Raw genomic sequence first — 19,576 nt, forward strand, 5'->3', positions numbered from 1 at the left:
GCCTTTCTTTTTTGACGAAATGCAATTACTCCACTGGTAAATTACCTATTAAACTGGCTAGATTTCATCAACAAGCCTTGTTAGCCTGGAAATTGGCTTACAACCACAACTTTTCACCCCACAAAACCATCTTATGGAATAATTTGGATATTAAAATTAGAAAAAGATCAATATTTTTTGATAAATGGTTTAATAAAAACATATTTTTTGTTGCTGATCTATTCAACTCTAATGGTGATTTATTATCTTATGAAAGCTTTATGAATATCCATCATTGTCCTGTTCCATTTAAAGAATTTAACTCTGTTATAAAGGCAATTCCTGATGGATTAATATGTCTAATGAAAGCTTCCCTTACCCATGAGTCATGCACAAAACAACTTTCACAGTTATTTTTGGGAGGTGTCTCGCTTTTAAGTAAAGATTGTAATAATAAATGTATTCGTCAACTTTTTCAATCTCGAAACTCAATTTCTCCAAAAGGGAAATTTTTTTGGAGTTCTAAAATAGATAACATTAAATGGAGGAAAACAGGGTTATTACCATATAAACACTGTATACCGAATAAAGTGAAAGAAGTGCACTTCAAAATTTTGCATAATATATACCCTTGTAATGCATTTTTGTCTAAATTTTGTGATGTAGCTGATATATGTACCTTCTGTAAAAAAGAAAGTGAAGATATTTGTCACTTATTTTTCTCATGTAATGTTTCCTCACTCTTCTGGAAAGATTTGAGTCTCTATTGTTTTTCTAAAGTTAACGTGAATGGTGTTTTTCACATTAAGGATATTGTTTGCTTTTTTGAAAACCAAAACAAATCTTTAGAGTCAACTGTTAACTTTCTTATCCTCGTGGCAAAGAGGATTTGTTCAAAGAGGATTGTCGTGGCAAAGAGGATTTCTATTTTCACAAACAAAGATTTCTTAAGAAAATGCCTACTTTTATAGAGTTTTTATGTGTAGTAGAACATTTAATTAAATCACTGAGAGTAATTAATAACAAAAAATGTATTTCTTTTTTGAAGAGATATGATGAGATCTTTCATGTAACGTGATTAATACTTGTTTTGATGTGTTTATTTGTGTTTCTTTTTTTTTTTTAGTACCCTCTTTTCTTTACTTGTTGTTTTCTTTTTTCTATCTATTCTCATACATCTGTTCAGTTAACGTTGGATGTGTTGATGATACATTTTGTGTAATGTATACATAGCTGTTTTTGATTATCATCTTTGAATTTGCAATAAAAGAAATTAAAAAAAAAAAAAATTCGGTTCAATTAAAAAAAATAAATAAATAAATGTTGTAAGGTGTTTTTGACTAGGATTTTTATGTAATGCCATTTCATGTTGGCATAACCAAATGGAAAGTAAATACAAGATTTACATTAGTTTTGGAAATTCTGATTGTCGTTTTTACTCGCATGCATTTGTTGATCCCCTGAAAAGTCAAAGCACATTCCAGACACTGCTCATTTGCTTTGAGACATCCACAAAACTCCATAAAACGTCAAGCATACAGAGGGCTAGAAATATAAAACAACTACTACTTAATGAATATTAATAATATTAATAATAATATTAATAATAATGAAAAGGAAAAAAGGCAGAAGGGGAACAGATTCAGATTCAGATATTTCAGATTAAAATTTCTGAAAAAAGATTAACAGTGTAATCTGAAAAAATATATCTACACTTTAACCAAGAGACCCAGAACGCCAAACACATCACAACAGGTAACTGTTTAAATCATTTTATGTGTGATGGCTGATATGTTGGATGTGAAGTGTTGCACACCATTAAAAAAGATACTGTGGCAGATATAATCGATTTATAAGTGAGATATTATTCTTCATAAAATTCATTGTGGTTCTTTAAGTCGCTCTGAATAAGGGTGTCTGCTAAATGTTGTAATCCATACAAATTCACACTAGTAGACTTTTTTAAAATTGAAGGGATTTTCATGATTACCACATTTCCAAATGCGGTGCAAAATCTGTTCATATTCAGAATTATAAATAAGGCCCATTGTCTATTTGCTAGCTTAACTGGAAAATGTATTACCTACAGTCATTAACCAAATATGTTCAATTTTTCAGAAAATGCATTATGGGCTTTACGTCACACAAACGGTTTAATGACTGTTTCATGTTTAGAAATTTTGGATTAAAGGATAATGTTCAACAAAAGGTATACAGACTTCCATTTACAGTTCAGTTTTTATGTGTGTAATGAGCAAACAGAGCAAAGAGGAGAAAAATGCTTACCAGTATTTGCACTTTCATACTTCCTAAGTAATTGATTGTTTTAATGATGTGGAACTAAGTTGTTTTTCCAGAGGTTATAGCATTTAGAATGTATAAAAGGTGACTGCAGTTCACTGTAAAGCAGACTATTTTATTCCATCATTGCTACAGCTCCTGAGCTACATAAGGTAGGCCTTTACACATCTTCTTTCAGCAAATATACTGCAAATTTTTTTTTTGATTTTTACAAAATATTTATAAATTACAAATATGGCACCATGTGTCTACATATGTAACTGCATAATGTTCATACGAATGTCAGTCTTAGATGAAGATGAAGACCGAGCTGTTTGCACTGATTTTCCTGTGCTTGGGTGGCATGCTGGCAATCAGCGCACGATCAGTTGATGACAGGCAAGACAGACACAATTTTTTTCAGATAAATGTCTTTTGATATCAATATGCCTTTGGCCTATGTAATTAATTAAGCAATGAATGTATTGACTGATTGGTTAATTAATTTGTTGGTTAATTAATTAACCTTTTAGTTAATTTTTGTTTTACATAATAGTTCAGTAGATGATGACCAAACCTTGGTGCGTCGCTATGCTGAATCTACTCTTGCAAATGATATCAGCAAAATAATGGACTCCTTGGTGCAGAAGAACTTTGTAAACTACCTGCTAAAGCAGAGAGAGAAAAGGAGCAAGTATGTGTGAGGTTTTTTTAATCATGCTGTAGGTTTGTCATAGTATTACTCTGGAAGTGATCAAAATATTAAATTATAGCATCATTTACTGTTCTTTCTGAAGGCCAAGTGAAATGGCAGAGGATTCTGAGTTTAATTTCTGCAAAGATCTTCTAAATCCTGAATTTGCTATGTGGCTTCAGAGCAAAGTTGATGGATCCAATTAAGATTCTTCCTGTCAAAAGAGTAAGCACAAATATTATTAGCGCCGATTTTTTTTACAATGTGTTTACAATGTTACATTACAAAATCATACCTTAAAATTAACATTGTTTGTTCTATCCAACAGGAGTCATTAGTGGTCCGAAGGACATGCTGCTGACTTTTTTTAGTGGAAAGCAGACTAAATCCAGTTCAAATTCAATCAAATAAATTCCTTCTTACATTTATAAATATTACTAATTGAGTCATGCTTTAAAGTATGTATTATTTTCACAGTTCCAATAAAAGCATATTTTAGAATCAAACCTAACAAATATTTGTATTATTAATATTGTTACTATTGTTAATATGTTAATAATGAGCTGTTTAGATGAAAAGCCAAATAAATCTCATCTTTGTGCAAAGTTCTATCCAGCTGTGGCTTTTTTGGGAACTACTTTATTTCGAACGACATAGCATTACAAACCAAATTTTTGGTTATATGTTTGTTCATAATGTACGAATGCACACTTTCTTAGTATTCTGACATACTAAGAGGAGATGCCCACTCCATGTGTTCTTTGAGGACAGACTGTCAGACTGTATATTTATAATCACGCCCTCCAGTGTCACCCATATGAGGATGAGGTTCTCCTTTGAGTCTGGTTCCTCTCAAGGTTTCTTCCTTTACCATTCAAGGGAGTTTTTCCTCGCCACAGTCACCTGACTCACCTCAGACTTGCTCATTGGCGATAAATACAAACATGTTTAAATATATCTAACATTAATCTTGAATTTTTGCATTATAATAATCATTATAATAACCTTTTGTTTTATGTTTATGTTCGTAAAGCTGCTTTGAGACTATGTCAATTTTTAAAAGGGCTAAACAAAATGTTTTGAATTGAATTGAATTTCTGTCTAATCAGACTGGAGCATTCAACCCCTCTGAGGTATAATGCTTAATACCAATATACATAGGAAATAAAGGAACTTGGGGCGCATGGTGGCTTAGTGGTTAGCTACCTCCAGGGTTGGGGGTTCAATTCCCTCCTCCGCCTTGTGTGTGTATGGAGTTTGCATGTTCTCCCCGTGCCTCGGGGGTTTACTCCGGGTACTCCGGTTTCCTCCCCTGGTCCAAAGACATGCATGGTAGGTTGATTGGCATCTCTGGAAAATTGTCCGTACTGTGTTAGTGAATGAGAGTGTGTGTGTGCCCTGTGATGGGTTGGCACTCCGTCCAGGTTGTATCCTGCCTTGATGCCCGATGACGCCTGAAATAGGCACAGGCTCCCCGTGACACGAGGTAGTTCGGATAAGCGGTAGAAAATGAGTGAGTGAGTGAGTAAAGGAACTTTTCAGATCAAAATAATTGCACAACAGGACAGTAGTTGGCGGCATAAAGTTTGTGGTTGCTTGATATCCTTGTTTAGTCCTAGAAGAAGAGCAATCTCTTCCAAACCATTATGCGCGCCACACTCCAGTCCAGTAGGTGGCGGTAAATGCACCTTAAGTTGGTTTGCCATCCGCCAATAAAAATCAAAAGAAGAAGAAGAAGAAGAGTAATTTCTTCTTCCTTTTTTCGGGTACTAATGTAAACATAACATCAAAACAGAGCGAGTGTTTTATTTATACGTGAAGATGATCCGGTAAAGCTATATTTTGGGAAAGGGTTTTACATTTAGGTCTCACGTGTAATCCCAGCTAGCTAGCTAAGAGAAAGACACACTGTTTATTCAGATATTTGACAGCAAACCCGAAATCAACAGAGAAAGCTGTAAAATAATCCTCAAGATGCACAGAAGAGGAGTTGGCGCTGGTGCCATCGCCAAGAAGAAACTCGCAGAAGTAAGATATAAGGCAGATTTCATCGACTTGTGGCAGCTTTTTTCCCCAAATGATAAAATTAGATAATTTTTTGGGATTTATTTATTTTGATATTTCATGCACTATGCGTTTATTGTTGTAGGCCAAGTACAAAGAGCGAGGTACAGTCTTGGCTGAAGATCAGATTGCACAGGTAAATACATGCCTAAGGTGATGCCTACTCTAAGAAATATGATTATGTGTCAGTAGGCTTTAAGATTTAAGACCCCATCTTTCTCTTGTTTAGATGTCTAAGCAGTTAGAAACATTTAAAACACATTTGGAAGAGTTTGCCAGCAAACACAAGCAAGAGATACGAAAAAACTCACAGTTCAGAGTGCAATTTCAAGAAATGTGTGCTACAATAGGAGTGGATCCACTGGCGTGTAAGATATTCTTTTCTCAATACTGTTACAAACAAGAGGTCAAGTATATTTCTATGTTTAACATGCTGAATCTTTCTGTTTTTCTGTCCTTATTTTTGTCTTACAAAACAGCCGGTAAAGGGTTTTGGTCTGAGATGCTCGGAGTCGGAGACTTCTATTATGAGCTCGGTGTGCAGATAATTGAAGTCTGTTTAGCTCTAAAGCACAGAAATGGAGGTGAGTTAAACCTGGATCTTTAAGAACGTATTTGATTTGTATTCATTTGAAAGCAGTGACTAATAGGATTTCTTTGTTGTACTTTAATGAGCCATGAACAAAGAATGTGTTCATTGGTAATGGGCAACAAGAACTGTGTAACATGAATTTGTCTTTAAAAAGGACTAATTACACTGGATGAACTTCATCAGCGTGTATTAAAGGGAAGAGGAAAGTTTGCTCAAGACGTGAGTCAGTGAGTAATATTTCTTTGCTTTGCCTAAACTTCAACATGACCATCAGTAGCATACTGATGACTTCATTTCTCTAAGACCTTAGATTTAACTCACCAGTTAATTAAATGGTGCATGCACAGAAATGTCCAGACTTCACTAGGCTCCAACATCGGACTCAAAGATTGGAGGCAGCCACATGAGTTTATATCTGGTTCTAAGTGACAAGTACAAAAAATGACTATAGGTTTAGACAAACTTCTGGTTATTTTCTAAAATACACTATTTATTTATTGTATTTTGCTTGGCATGTGGCTTAAACAGAGAAAATAATGATTAGTATAGAAACATATTTTAACCCTATTTTGTACACATTTCAACTGTGCTAACTCAATGTTTTCACCAGAGATGATTTGGTACGAGCCATCAAAAAGCTAAAGGCAATGGGAAATGGATTTGGGATGATTCCTGTTGGAGGCTCTTATTTAGTCCAGTCAGTTCCTGCTGAGCTCAATATGGATCACACGGTTGTTTTGCAGCTGGCTGAGGTAATCAGTGTAGAAAACAGACGATGACTATTCATGCTTGTATTTGCTTAGATTTGATTTATAAAATAAATAAATATATATATGTGTGTGTGTGTGTGTGTGTGTGTGTGTGTATATATATATGCAGAAAAAAGGTTATGTAACAGTGAGCGAGATCAAGGACAGCCTGAAGTGGGAGAAAGAACGGGCTTGCCATGTACTTGTAAGTTTCCTGGTAGCAGATTTAACATTTAGTGGAGAGAAGAGACTTAAGGCACATTCTGGTGGATGATCTGTGTTTTTATCATTTTCCAGGACCACCTGCTGAAAGAAGGACTGGCGTGGTTGGATACTCAGGCTGCAGGAGAACCCCAATACTGGCTCCCCGCTCTCTTTTCGGAAATTTCTTCCCGTGATGTCACACCCGAAGAAGCAAATCAGATGACGCCATGACAAGAAAAATGTTTTGCTATATGCTCTGGTGGACATAAAGTTTTTAACTAAGTATAAGAATACTGTAATTTGTAAAGTATACTGTAATTTGAAGAAATTAAATCAGGTTGGACACTTTTTTCATACATGAAACGTGAAAAAATAGTTAGCCTAATAAAAGCATTTATTTTCAGTAACATTATTACAGTATTTTTTTATATCAGGCCTCAAGCATATCCCCAGACAAATTCACTCTTAACCTCACTATGTACCTCCAGATGAGTAGCACTCATGTCTTAGCAGTAGGAATACTGTATCACACTATATACACAGTGTCTATGATCTGAGACACATTTAATTCATAATAGTGCTGGAGAGTAAGACACTCTTCAAAACTATGAACTTAAATAACTTAAAGAAGATGCTGCAAGAGAACATTAATCAATTAAAATGAGTAAAATGCTAATATTTCCTGCACTATTGCTCGATGAGTTTTTTCCTAGCCAGGTCCAAATTCTGCAGCTGGAATTTTTTATATTCTGTTTTCTATGGTTTCACTGGTGAATGCTTTTTTTGGTTAAAAGTCCCTCCTTTATGAAATTACTGAAATTCTACTGAAATCTTACTTGATTTGCTGACTTATTAGACATTATATAACATTATAGAAAATTGATATCTATTTCTAAACTACTTTAGTATTTTCATTTTGTCACAGGTTTGTGATGTTTGAAAAAGACTGACATAGATGCCCATAGATGACAAAGTTTTCATAATTATAGCTGCTCTAAAATCACAGATTTGGGCAGATTCTCCACAGCGACAGGTAAAATCTATAACTCTAAATGTCCCAGGTTACATTTAAGGCAATGTGTTGTACCCAACAACAGTGTTTGCTATCAGCTGAGGTTTTAAGTAGAACCCTTAGCCAAGGCTTAGGAATACTGTTCCCCTGGTAAAAATACTGTTCTGGATCTGAAACCCTATATAGTTTTATATTGTTTTGTGGAACTTTAAATGTGCATTTTTGTGTCCAAACTCTGTAAAGCTGTCTTCCTACTACAAAGAGAAAGTGAATAAAACTTGTCATTTGTTTGGATTTGTACCAAAAACCTTGGTTTAATTTTAGAGACGTTAATGTATTATATATTTATGTAAGTGAGAGGCTAAGAGGAGCATCACATGTTAAATATGTGGATCAGACAACCTGTAGTTGTAAAGCAAAACTTGTATTTTTTAAACTGATTTTGAGTTCAAGTCTTTAACACCTTGGCCATATTGTTCTACTGAAATATCAGTAGAAACCTCTCACAATCCAAGATTGTTTTTATGGCATAAATAGGACATACAAATGTTGTGCATTTAAATTAGTTTATTTTTATAGTGCCAAATCAAGTAAAGTCTCCAGACCTGTGTGCAGCTATTACATCACGTACATCTATTACCAGCCTTTCAACCCACTAGCAAAAACCCAGCCCCAAACTATCCAAGAACCTTGGACAAAGCATGATTTCTAAGAGAATATTTGAAAAAAAAAGTATTATACCTTGAATAGAACTGAAAGTCAAAAGATAAATATTACAATAAAATTATAAGTAGTAAGAAATATTTCCAGATATAGATAGAATGTCTATTCCTCATGGCTGTAGACGTGGTCTTCGAACTCCTGCTGTCCACAGTCATCACAGATGAGTGTACAGAAAGGACAAACTTTGTGAGACTGCTCATGTGTCACCAGTTCATGTTCAGTGATATCAGGGAAGCTCTCATGACAATGACAGCACCTCATTTCCTATTTATGAAGCAGAGTTAGGAAAATATTTTTGATGATTAATAAATAATCTGAAAGTTTAATGTCAAATGTAGTATGTACTTGGTTCTGTACACTACCTTGTTTCCTGTATTAGTTGGATTTCCTAAAAAAAAATATATATATATGTTTTTCACTGTTAATTAATTGAGACTTCACAATGTCTGAATTAGATTTTTTTTTAATGATAAGAACCCACCAAAAGATCCACAAATGTCCTCATAGAGAAATGATTCTGACTGTGGTTGTTGCTGGGTGTTGATGGGAGATACAGGTACGGGATTGAGAGGGTCTTGATGCTGTTGAGTGTTGCTCACATTTACTCCTGATGAGAGCTCATACATCATCATCTGTAACCTTTCTATTTCATCGTTGAGTTTCTGGGAAACAGAGTAAAAAATATCTGTCAATAGAGACTCACACTGTGCACACAAATACAGAGGAAATCACCCAACAGGAAATCACCTTGTTTTCTTCAAGCAGCTTTTCTTTTTCTAATCGTGCTACTTCTGCCATGCTTGCCTGTTCACTGTTTCTCCTACAAGCTTCAGCAATATCCATCTGAGGTGACAATATATGTTCCAGAGTTCAGAGAAAGGTGTATGTTCAAAACATAACTGCCTGGGTACACTGTAACACCTACATTGATATTGAAGCAATGTTAATACACACCTCAATCTGACTTTCCTCAGCCACAGTCCTTTTCTCAAGCTGCACCTTAAGTTCTTTCAACTCTAGCTCGGCTTTTTCTGCACGTTTGTTAGCCTCTGCGCTGTTCTGAATCTCTTTGCGCAATGTTCCACGGACTTCTCTGAGCTCATTGGTCAGGGTCAATATCTGCATCTATATGGAGAAAAAGGAGAAGCTGAGATTCTTCTCTCTTTTTTTCTTCTTAAATACAGGAATAACTAATCAAAAATATTTATTAGACCATTTTAAATACATTCATTTTTAAAACCTTTGTGTCATTTTTGTCCTCCTCAGGAGGCTCTTGCTTGGGCAGAGTTGCCTTGTTCTCTTCCCTCAGTTTCTCCAGGTCCCATTTCAATCCATCAATTTTGAGATACAACATTTCATTGTCTTTTTGAATATTTTGCATGTCAACCTACAGCATGACAGGAAAAACAATACAGGAAATAGCGTAATATTAGTGTGCCTGCTGTATCAATACAAACTTTTGAGTAAACTTTATTTGTTCAAACCTGTTGAAGTTGAAACAAATCTTGTAATCTGTTATAGTCCTGTTCTGTCTTTTTGGCCTTGGGCCTCAACCTGCATGGATATGGAGCATAAAATACTTTCCAAAAGAGCTTTTAAATATAATATAACCATTTACGATCTTTACATGGTCCTGTGTGATGCCATGATGTCAAGACTCACTCTGAAATCACTGCATCCTTCTCCTTGAGCTGTTGTTCAAGGTGGACTTTCTCCTGCTTCAGGATTGTAATCTTCCGGAAAGCTCTCTCATATTTCTCAGGAACAAGGGTCAGCGACTGCAGAAGATGATGGTATCTTTTAAAAGATGCAATTCATTTAAAATCATTACTTGTCATATGTGTAAACTGTATTTGCCATCACCTCTTGTTCTGGTTTGTTTTCTGCCACAGTGTCAGAGAGAAAAGGCTGTTCTGAGGTATCCTGCTGTGGACATTCAGGCTGCTCTGTCAGTGGGAGTGTTTCACTTCTACTATTGGACTTCAGCTTTTCAATTTGCAACTAAAAAAAATGAAACTTTTAGTGACAGCTTTGGTTTCAGTTGGATCCACATTGGTGTGAATATTGAATGTAGAACCAACCCTGAGACGGCAGATCTCTTTCAGTCTTTCATCCAGCTCTTGTTTTAAAATTGCTTTCCCTTCTTTTAAACATTCTATCTCACTCAGCAAGGCCTCTTTTTCCTTCTCCATCTGTTCCACTTGCTCCTGTACTCACAATAACAAACTATTCTTAATGATTGCCATGTGCTTTGTTTTCCTACCTTGAGAAAATGTACATTTCAATTGTAAAAAGGGAGGCAATAGGACCAGCAAAATGTAAGAAAAATGTGAGAGATGTAGATATTAGAAGTTTTAGATATCTACATGCATTTAAAAATACAGCACACAGAGCAGGATGCTGTCAGCAAATAAGGTAGGTGTAACTTATGTACCTGTGTTGAGATCACTAAAAGGCTGCAGTCTACGCTTGTTTCTGCTGGGTTTTGAAAGGAGAATGGTGTGCTAGCTCCTCGCACCTGAGAATTGCTGTCCACATAGCAGAACTGATAAAACTCACCATCATCTTTAGGGAGGTAGGATTCTAAAACAAAATACATTAATGAATGCAAAAGCAATCTCACCAGATTTCCAAATGCTTACATAATCATGAAACTATTTTGTAGTGAAGCACCCTGCCACTAAAACGCAAAATTTTACTGAGCTTACTGGGTTCTTTTTGAAATGCTCAAAATGTCACAAAGCCTGAGTTTAGATCCTAAAAGTTAAAGGATGGCTGCTTATATTTATGCTTTTCACAGTTAAATCTCAATATTAATCCTCTGCCTACTTACGCTTAAAGACAATTTTCTGTTCAAATCCTTTACAGTCCAAATAAGGCTTCGTCCATTCATAACAATAAAATTTCACTGTTGACTCCCAACCAACCTAGACACAGCAGGAGTGGAAAATAAATATTAATTCTACCATGTTACTATACATCAGTATTATTTTAGGGTACTGTGCATAGTGTGATTGACATTTACAAGAAAGTAACATGCATTCCAATCCTTACTTTTTAATTTAAACCTTCAAATCCTGAAGCTCTTTTTATCTATTCAGTGACTGTGCACTATGTCTATAGAATGAACTCCCCAGTGTTTTATTTACATTTCAGTTTATAGAATTCAAATCAAGCTCATTATACCAATTCATCATCATGCCATGTCCCTCTTCTGTTACACAATACTAAAGCTATCTGTGTTTGTCTGAACATGAAAAAGCCACAAGATTAGTGGAAGTTCAGAATGACAGCCAAAAAAATAAAAAGTTAAATAAATAACTAAACCTTTTTTCATTGCTAATTCCAGTCTGACTTGGCAGGTTGTCAAATCCTAGCAAATGCTAAATGGCTATTAATTACATAAAGTGGTTATTTAGGTATTTTTAGTTATGATTATTTCATTTGTTAAGAAATGTGTGTTAGTCATGCATCATCCAACACCTAACAAACTAACAGAAAATGTTTTCAGCTAAAACAATATATACTGAACAAAATTATAAACGCAACACCTTTGTTTTTGCCCCCATTTTTCATGAGCTGAACTTAAAGATTTTCTCTGTACACAAAAGGCATATTTCTTTCAAATATTCTTCAGTAATCTGTCTAAATCTGTGTTAGTGAGCACTTCTCCTTTGCTGAGATAATCCATGTACCCCACAGGTGTGGCATATCAAGATGCTGATTAGACAGCATGATTATTGCACAGGTGTGCCTTAGGCTGGCCACAATAAAAGGTTTCTCTAAAATGTGCAGCTTTTATCAAAGCACAAAGCCACAGATGTCGCAAGTTTAGAGGGAGCGTGCAAGAACTGGGATGTTTTCAGCTTCCAGGAATTGTGTACAGATCTGTGCAACATGGGGCTGTGCATTATCGTCAGGTTATACTGCAGTCAGGTTGAGACTCGGATGAGGATGACGAGCATGCAGATGAGCTTCCCTGAGATGGTTTCTGACAATTTGTGCAGAAATTCTTTGGTTATGCAAACTGATTGTTGCAGCAGCTGTCCGGGTAGCTGGTCTCAGAGGATCTTGGCGGTGAATATGCTGACTGTGGAGGTCCTGGGCTGGTGTGGTTACACGTGGTCTGTGGTTGTGAGGCCGTTTAGATGTACTGACAAATTCTCTGGAACGACTTTAGAGATGGCTTACGGTAGAGAAATTAACATTCAATTCACACGCAACAGCTCTGGTGGTCATTCCTGCAGTCGGTATGCCAAGTGCACGCTCCATCAAAACTTGCGACATCTGTGGATTTGTGCTGTGTGATAAAATCTTAGAGAGGCCTTTTATTGTGGCCAGCCTAAGGCACACCTGTGCAATAATCATGCTGTCTAATCAGCATCTTGATGGGCCACACCTGTGAGGTACATGGATTATCTCAAAGGAGAAGTGCTCACTAACACAGGTTTAGACAGTTTTGTGAACAATATTTGAGAGAAATCGGCCTTTTGTGTACATGGAAAAAGTCTCAGAGTTCAGCTCATGAAAAATGGGGGCAAAAACAAAAGTGTTGCATTTATAATAATGTTCACTGTCATTGCGGCCAGCAGTTTCAAATAAGTAATAAAAAAAAAAAGTTGACTTTCACTTAAAAACCTTTTTACTTGTGTATGTTTTGACTGGATGCTTCCATTTTTTTTTTTTCCATGTTTTTTTCTTAAACATTCATTTAAGTATCGTTTTTCTGTATGTTTTGCACACCTAATGAAATTTTATAGTATAGATTTAGAACAAAAACAAATCTTTCTTTCAATTGGGCATGAAGAAACCACAAACTGTCCACCTTGTATATGCCTATCCAGTCTTTAGAGTTGGGGATCAGGCCTCCTGTCAGCTTGTAGCTGCAGATCACATCAGTGTAGAGTGGGTAAGATGGAGGCACATCAATAAACACCACCTGAGAATATGTGGACGATTCCATGTCCACTTTCACCCCGTCCTCCTCTGAGCTCTCAATCATTTTTAGGATGGAGAAAAAACTGTACGGGACATAATTACATTAAAAAAAAAAACACAAACAAGCTTAAAAACGAAAGTAAACAGAGAAACAAAGTTTCACTTTCGTTTATTACGACAAGGAAGTCGTAAGAAATTAAAACTTTAAGTATAAAAACCTGTATTGAAAATTTTAAATAGACTATTTTAAATAAGATTAGTAGGATTTTGGTTTATTTTCACGGTATTTAAACAAGACTTTGGCATGTAATGAAACAGTTAAAATAAATTCTGTATCTACAAAATAGTGCCAATGCGATTAACAGTGAATTGTTTTATTTTAACGCTTTTGTTGACAGAAAAGTAAACGTACACAAAAATAATGTGTGTTACCTGATCCGTGTAGATACCGTCTTCCTGATTTGGGTGTTTTGCTTGTGAACGAGTCAGTGTTTTCAAAGGAATCATTTAAGTGAGCGATTCGTTCACAAACATGAACCGATTCTTACGTAAGTACCGCAAGTGTAAAAACACAACTGATTCAGCAGAATGTTGTTGACTGTAGTATGGTGTGGGATGTTAATGAGCAGGTCGTTGAATTTATGGAACTAACATGTGAACTATATGAACGAACAAGTCGTTTTTGTAATTGAATCTACAGGAATCACTGACTCACTGATGTGATTCTTTTGTTTAGCTTAAACACGTTTTGTGTGTTGTCTTATTTCATAATCCGTTATAAATCAGTGTGTGTATCAATGTATCAATCAAAACTGTGATCGATCGCTTTACTTTTAGTTGTAGCTTTATTTAAAAATAAATTCATCAGACATTCTCTTGTGAATTGCCAATGCCAGTTTTAATAATTCGTAATACTCAAACTTTTGGCATTTTTAAATGACTACCTAGTGAATTAAATAGTGTAATATCAAATATCAGTAACATTATCAAAAGATTGGAGTAACTGGGATGAATAGAAATGACCAATTTCAATCCTGACTACTGTGTTTGTGTGTGTGTGTGTGTGTTTTCTTCAGGACACAGCCGTACACAGTGGGAAATAGAGTTCTAAAATTTAACACAATTCACTCGCTTTAAAAAAACAATATTAAAATTAGTCCCAATAGTTTAGTATATGATACATTTTATTTTAAAACAACAGTTCTGTATTAAAATTACAGGTAGTTCAGTACAAAATGACAGCACACCATGCAACAAAATATTGCAATATTCTGTCTGACATTACCTGCCAATAAGTTCATACAGATAGAAGTTAAATATGCAAAAGCACCAGGGAAAAGGCACTAAATGGTTAATGACTGTACATATCAGATGCTTCAAAGCAGATCTACATATTCTATTTGAGACAAAACCCCAATAATTAACTTGCAGCACATTTTTAGGTCTACTGGACTACTATCCTTTGCAGGGTGCAGCTCACACTACAGATTAATGACAATTATAAGTTCAGAAGCAGATGCTGTAAAAATAAAAGTAAAAATGTAAAAAGATTAGTTTGTGTATGTACAGATACAGATGAAATTTCTTCTCAACATAGAATTATAATTGAACAAAATAAAACATTTAACAGAAAGCTAAAAACAAAGCTCAAATATCTTAGTGATTCTGAGGTTCTTCTGTGTGCTTTTATATTAAAAATCTGTTATCTTTTTGGGTTTCCTGAGAACAGTATTTCTAGGTCAGTTTTGTCTTACAATGACTTTTTTAAGTGTTAGTGTGAACCTTATTTACCATATTGCATAACAAGTTTGAAAAAAATCAATGTTTATCTCTGGGTCAAAAGTACATTAATCATTAACCTAAAAGATATGAAGAGAATGTGGTTAATTTGAGGTGACTATTGAAAAAAATGGTTTGAATTGCAAAGCAGAGGAAACCAGCAGAAGGATGACACTGGGGGAAGAGGAGAAATGAAATTATTACCAACAACAATAATAATATTTAAGACTTTTTCAACGTACAAGCATACATAAAAATACATAAGAAATGGGAGAATTTGCACTGATGTGTTAAACAGTGTTCTCCAATAGCATCATCTAAGGCTATGTGGTTTGAGGGAATATGTTTTAGAACAGTGGTCTTTCATATATCTGACTTTGGGTGGCCTGAAATTGTTTTCCCTTTAATTCATCACTGGTAAGTTCACTATGGCTTGTAGTATCTTGACATCTGACCATCAAGACCCATCTGTGCTCAGTGAACATCCCATTCCAGACCCACGGGTATTAATATGGAGTAGTCCCCCTTTTGCTGCAATAACATCCTTTCTTCCAGGAAGGCTTTCCACTAGGTCTTGTAATCTGGATCCAGTGATGGATTTTCTAATCTCTGTTCAAACCATAAAAAAAGGACTGCATCAAGGATTTTAGGGTTTTCTGAGCCACTGTATAGATTCTGGATACACAAAGTATCACCTCATTTCCACTGTACATTTCACAACATTGCAAACAGAGAAAATGTGCTTGTTCAATAAAAAACATCTCTAAATAATATTTTTAATGGTAAAAACAAATATACTAAAATGTAACAGAATATGAGAGAATGTATATTAAGGTTTCACTTAATGAAACTTGTGTTTAAGTGTACAAACCTGTAATAGTAATGGACTGATCTCAGCTCAAGGACAAACCCAGGACAATGGCTAGTATCAAAATTAAAATTGCAATGCACATTGCAATGAAAATTTTTTTCTGAAAAAAAAAAACAAAACAAAAAACAAACAAACAAGAACAAAAACAGAATCAAATCACAGCAACGATTTAAAAATTTTAAATCGTAGTTTTGCACTTTGGAATCAGTGTTTTTATTACTAACCTTTCTGGCCTTCTTATGTGAGACAACAGCTTGTGCTGTGTCTTCAACAGCCTTCTCTACATAGTTAGTAGAATTAATTATGTTGTTTTCTATACGATTAACCATTTCTCCCTGAAAGAAAACATTTCATTAACATGAATATACCAGTCACTCATCTGGACAACAGTGCCACTCTTGTGGCATACACATGTTTTTAAATCAGAGAGTTTACCATCATACCCATTAACTCTGCCAAAAAAAAGTCAGCCAGTATAGATTTTTTGTATTCTGTAACCTTTAAATACTTCCAAAATGTGGTCAACATGAGGCTATGATGCTCATGATGCTAAACTGCAAAAAATATTTTCTCTCTCAAATAATGACATGAATTAATAGATCCTGTGCCGCCTAGCTCTACTATAGATGGTGCAATGTGATTCCAACCTCAAATGTATGTTCATTAATGGGATATGCCAGCAGTGATGCACCATCATAGCACCAGCAAACGGCAGCAAGGAGTTAGGCTATAAACCAAACATTTTAATACTTTCCCAGAGGGGTCTGCAGATTTAAGCCAGTTTACTGATGTGGTGACATCCCTGACACCATAATGAGAATAGAATGCTGGTATTTACAATTACAATTTATTGCCATGGCAATATGATAAAGTGATCACAGATTGAGTAATGGAAAATTGCATCATAATACTGGACCTTTTGTTACATGAAACAGAAGTTACTGTACTCCCGGGCTAGCCAACTTCCTGAAGCTAGTGTTTTCCCTTATTTTGCTCTCTCTCAAACTCACCTGTGCCTCTACTTCCATGGCAAGATACTGAAACATGTCGTGAAGGTCTCTGATGCTTTTCTCCAGTTTAAGAATCTCATCATGCCGAGACTCAATCTCATTTAGTGCCTGCTTGGTGGCTTGGGCATCTGCCAAGATCTGTATAAAATGGCAGTACTTTAGTGTAAGCACAAAGACATGGCAAATTCCTTCACAACAACATGATCAATTATACAGGTCCATTTTGCATTGGGAATGCTAGACATAATGGAACATGCTTTTTTGACATGCGGCACATTATAACAGAAAAAAAACAAGATCTACTTTTCACTAATGTCATGGCTGTATAGGATGAGAGCAATTACATCTACAGTAACTAATTGCTGTCAATTCTAAAATATGAGAGGCTTCAAAAACAGTGTCAAGTGATATTTATTATGCAAATTATCTTACCAAATCTACTTTGACTCCTCAGAAAGCACGAAGGACCACTTGGATAAAAACATGTGATATAAAACATATAATGTACTGAACTGGAAAGAACCGAGCACCTGATTTATATTCCGAAAGTCCCTATTAGTTAGCCTTTACAGTTTGATTTACACATTCAGTCATCATCACATAAAATAATTATGTGGAAGAAACTGAAGGTCAAGAATACAACCCTCAGCTAATTTAAACAGAAAAATGCTAATATATCTTACATTTTGTGTGAAAACATCAGTCTGTCCACTCTCAAGCATTGATTCCAACTGTTCATCGGTCACATTATTGCCAGCTGTAATGGAATGAGGAAGCACATCAAAGTCTCGGCTATTATTTAACTGGTGATAGCAAATCATCGTGACATACTGTTTTCTATAAAAGGCTGGCAAACAACAAATGACACTATAGCCAAACAAAAGTTATGATGCTCAACATAATTTTATTTCTGTCTGAGCCACATTTCTGTGCTGTAACATTGACATGTCGTCCTATAAACTCACGTTTTATGTGTACGACATACTGTATGTTAAATGTATCTATTTTCCCTAATATGGACCGGAAATGAGCTGATAACACAGATGTTTACCTCATTGTTCCTTAGGCTGCTGTTTGCTTACCATATCAGAAAAATACACCACTCACTTAACACTTTATTCGAACACCTATTCTTCTCTTTCATGCAATTATATGTACACAACAGTCTCCAGAGTTTACACAGAATGATGCAATAAAGAAAAATCCAGTGAGCGGCAGTTCTGTAGACAGAAATGCCTTGTACTGTATATAAGATGTTGGTGGTAGTATAATGGAGTGAATAATGTTCTGAATTGCAAAGTTTGGGCTTGATAAAACCATTTGAATACTGACCATATACAGCCCTTTAAGGCTACAAATTTCCCATCTTCTGCTACTTCCAGCATGTAATGCACCATGTCACAAAGCAAAAGTCAGAATTCTTCAGTGATCTTCCTATTCACTATATCTGAATCCAACACGTTTCTTAATGAAAGACAAGAAGAGGATACTCACTGATTTTGAGTTGCCTTTGTATCCGCTCTACATTTTTATCTCTGTAGTGGGCCTGAATTGTGTTACAGTAACTCATAGACTCAATGAAGTCTCGTGACAGGACAGCATGCTAAAGAGGAAAAAGCCAGAAAAAAAATAATAAACAAACAAATAAATAAATAAAGATTCAGTAAGAGCTGTGAAAACTGTTAAATTAAGTACAATATATTCATGATGACAAACCTGCGTTCTTTGCATTCTTAAGTTTATTGGAACATATTTCCCATCTTCGTCAGTTTTCTTGGGTTCAATACCTACAACAGTGTCAGATAATTTCATAATTTAATTGATTATTTAGAATTTATACCTGTGGAATAAATTTTAGGATGATTAACTGTGCTTACTCTTCATTTTTTTCTGGATTTGGGTAGCTAATACTTTGATCTCATCTCTTAAAGTCTGAAGTTCCTTTTTCATACCTGGGGAAAAAATGTTAACCTTAAAAAAAATCCAATTACATTTTATAAAAATAATCAAATGGTACAGAATACATGACTTGAGCGTGCCGGGTATAGTGTTTAAAACAAAATCTACAAAACAGCCAAAAATGCTTTTATTAGATATGACTAAGCTACTAACTTTCCTCTGGAAGTGCTACACCTAAAACAGTTTTTTGTTTGTTCTCCAGTTCAGATACTTTCTTCTTAAGAGTTGCAAGACCCTCTCGAATCTCATGGACCTACAAGAAAAATAATGAAAACCAGAATATGGCTTCAAAAAGACAATAATTAGGAAAATATTATTGTATATAAGCAGCAATTCCCTACTGACAAAAATCAGGATGATTATGTTTAAAATGTCCATAAATTAATTTCTATTATAACTTAATTCTGTTTTTGATACAGTGTATAAATAAACTGAAACCTTTATCATCGCTGTTGTGATAAACAAAGGCAGGAAGCAGTGCCAGGGTATAAACCCTGTTGTACAGTAACATGATTCAGAAATTATAATAGCCTGTTTTAAAAAAAAATAGACTTTTACCTTCCGAAAGAAAGCCTCATTTTCTTTCTCCTCCTTTACCGAGTTACCTGAGCCAGGCTTGATCATGAGTGCTGTGCCTTCCTCATCATCATCTGAGCCATCTGCGGGCTGGAGTGGACAGAGGAAACAAAGTTTATCAACTGTATACACGCACACTCACCAAC

General features: G+C 35.2%; 3 protein-coding genes across 4 annotated transcripts in view; 1 reads left to right on the forward strand and 2 right to left on the reverse strand.

Annotated features, from left to right (window-relative positions):
• The first annotated feature begins 4,684 nt into the window (after positions 1–4,684).
• On the forward strand, positions 4,685–6,969 carry snf8 (SNF8 subunit of ESCRT-II). Its single transcript, XM_060859522.1, has 8 exons — positions 4,685–4,981; positions 5,103–5,153; positions 5,247–5,385; positions 5,497–5,601; positions 5,764–5,836; positions 6,220–6,361; positions 6,489–6,563; positions 6,656–6,969. The coding sequence occupies exons 1-8, from the start codon at positions 4,928–4,930 to the stop codon at positions 6,791–6,793; spliced, it is 777 nt and encodes a 258-aa protein (XP_060715505.1). The 5' UTR covers positions 4,685–4,927; the 3' UTR covers positions 6,794–6,969.
• A 1,154-nt stretch (positions 6,970–8,123) lies between these two features.
• Positions 8,124–13,777, reverse strand: calcoco2 (calcium binding and coiled-coil domain 2). The gene is made up of 14 exons (XM_060859349.1): positions 13,668–13,777; positions 13,123–13,318; positions 11,131–11,224; positions 10,732–10,880; positions 10,379–10,504; positions 10,161–10,298; positions 9,960–10,075; positions 9,782–9,851; positions 9,538–9,684; positions 9,252–9,422; positions 9,045–9,140; positions 8,779–8,959; positions 8,660–8,685; positions 8,124–8,561 (listed from the first exon to the last, which is right to left on the reverse strand). Exons 2-14 carry the CDS (start codon positions 13,297–13,299, stop codon positions 8,400–8,402), a joined length of 1,653 nt encoding a protein of 550 aa, XP_060715332.1. The 5' UTR covers positions 13,300–13,318; positions 13,668–13,777; the 3' UTR covers positions 8,124–8,399.
• A 624-nt stretch (positions 13,778–14,401) lies between these two features.
• Positions 14,402–19,576, reverse strand: part of stx4 (syntaxin 4) — a 7,021-nt gene continuing 1,846 nt past the window's right edge. The window contains exons 2-11 of one of the 2 annotated variants that reach the window (XM_060859512.1): positions 19,413–19,520; positions 19,008–19,107; positions 18,773–18,847; positions 18,612–18,682; positions 18,390–18,498; positions 17,579–17,652; positions 16,896–17,033; positions 16,110–16,220; positions 15,886–15,985; positions 14,402–15,188 (exon numbers count right to left, since the gene is read on the reverse strand). In XM_060859512.1, coding sequence (XP_060715495.1) covers positions 15,908–15,985; positions 16,110–16,220; positions 16,896–17,033; positions 17,579–17,652; positions 18,390–18,498; positions 18,612–18,682; positions 18,773–18,847; positions 19,008–19,107; positions 19,413–19,520 — 864 coding nt within the window. In that variant the 3' untranslated portion in view covers positions 14,402–15,188; positions 15,886–15,907. Of the gene's footprint in view, positions 15,624–15,885; positions 15,986–16,109; positions 16,221–16,895; positions 17,034–17,578; positions 17,653–18,389; positions 18,499–18,611; positions 18,683–18,772; positions 18,848–19,007; positions 19,108–19,412; positions 19,521–19,576 lie in introns of both variants that reach the window. The other variant, XM_060859504.1, reaches the window with a different exon arrangement.

Source organism: Tachysurus vachellii, chromosome 2 (assembly GCF_030014155.1).
Source record: "Tachysurus vachellii isolate PV-2020 chromosome 2, HZAU_Pvac_v1, whole genome shotgun sequence".
In the NCBI taxonomy this organism is placed as follows: Eukaryota; Metazoa; Chordata; class Actinopteri; order Siluriformes; family Bagridae; genus Tachysurus; species Tachysurus vachellii.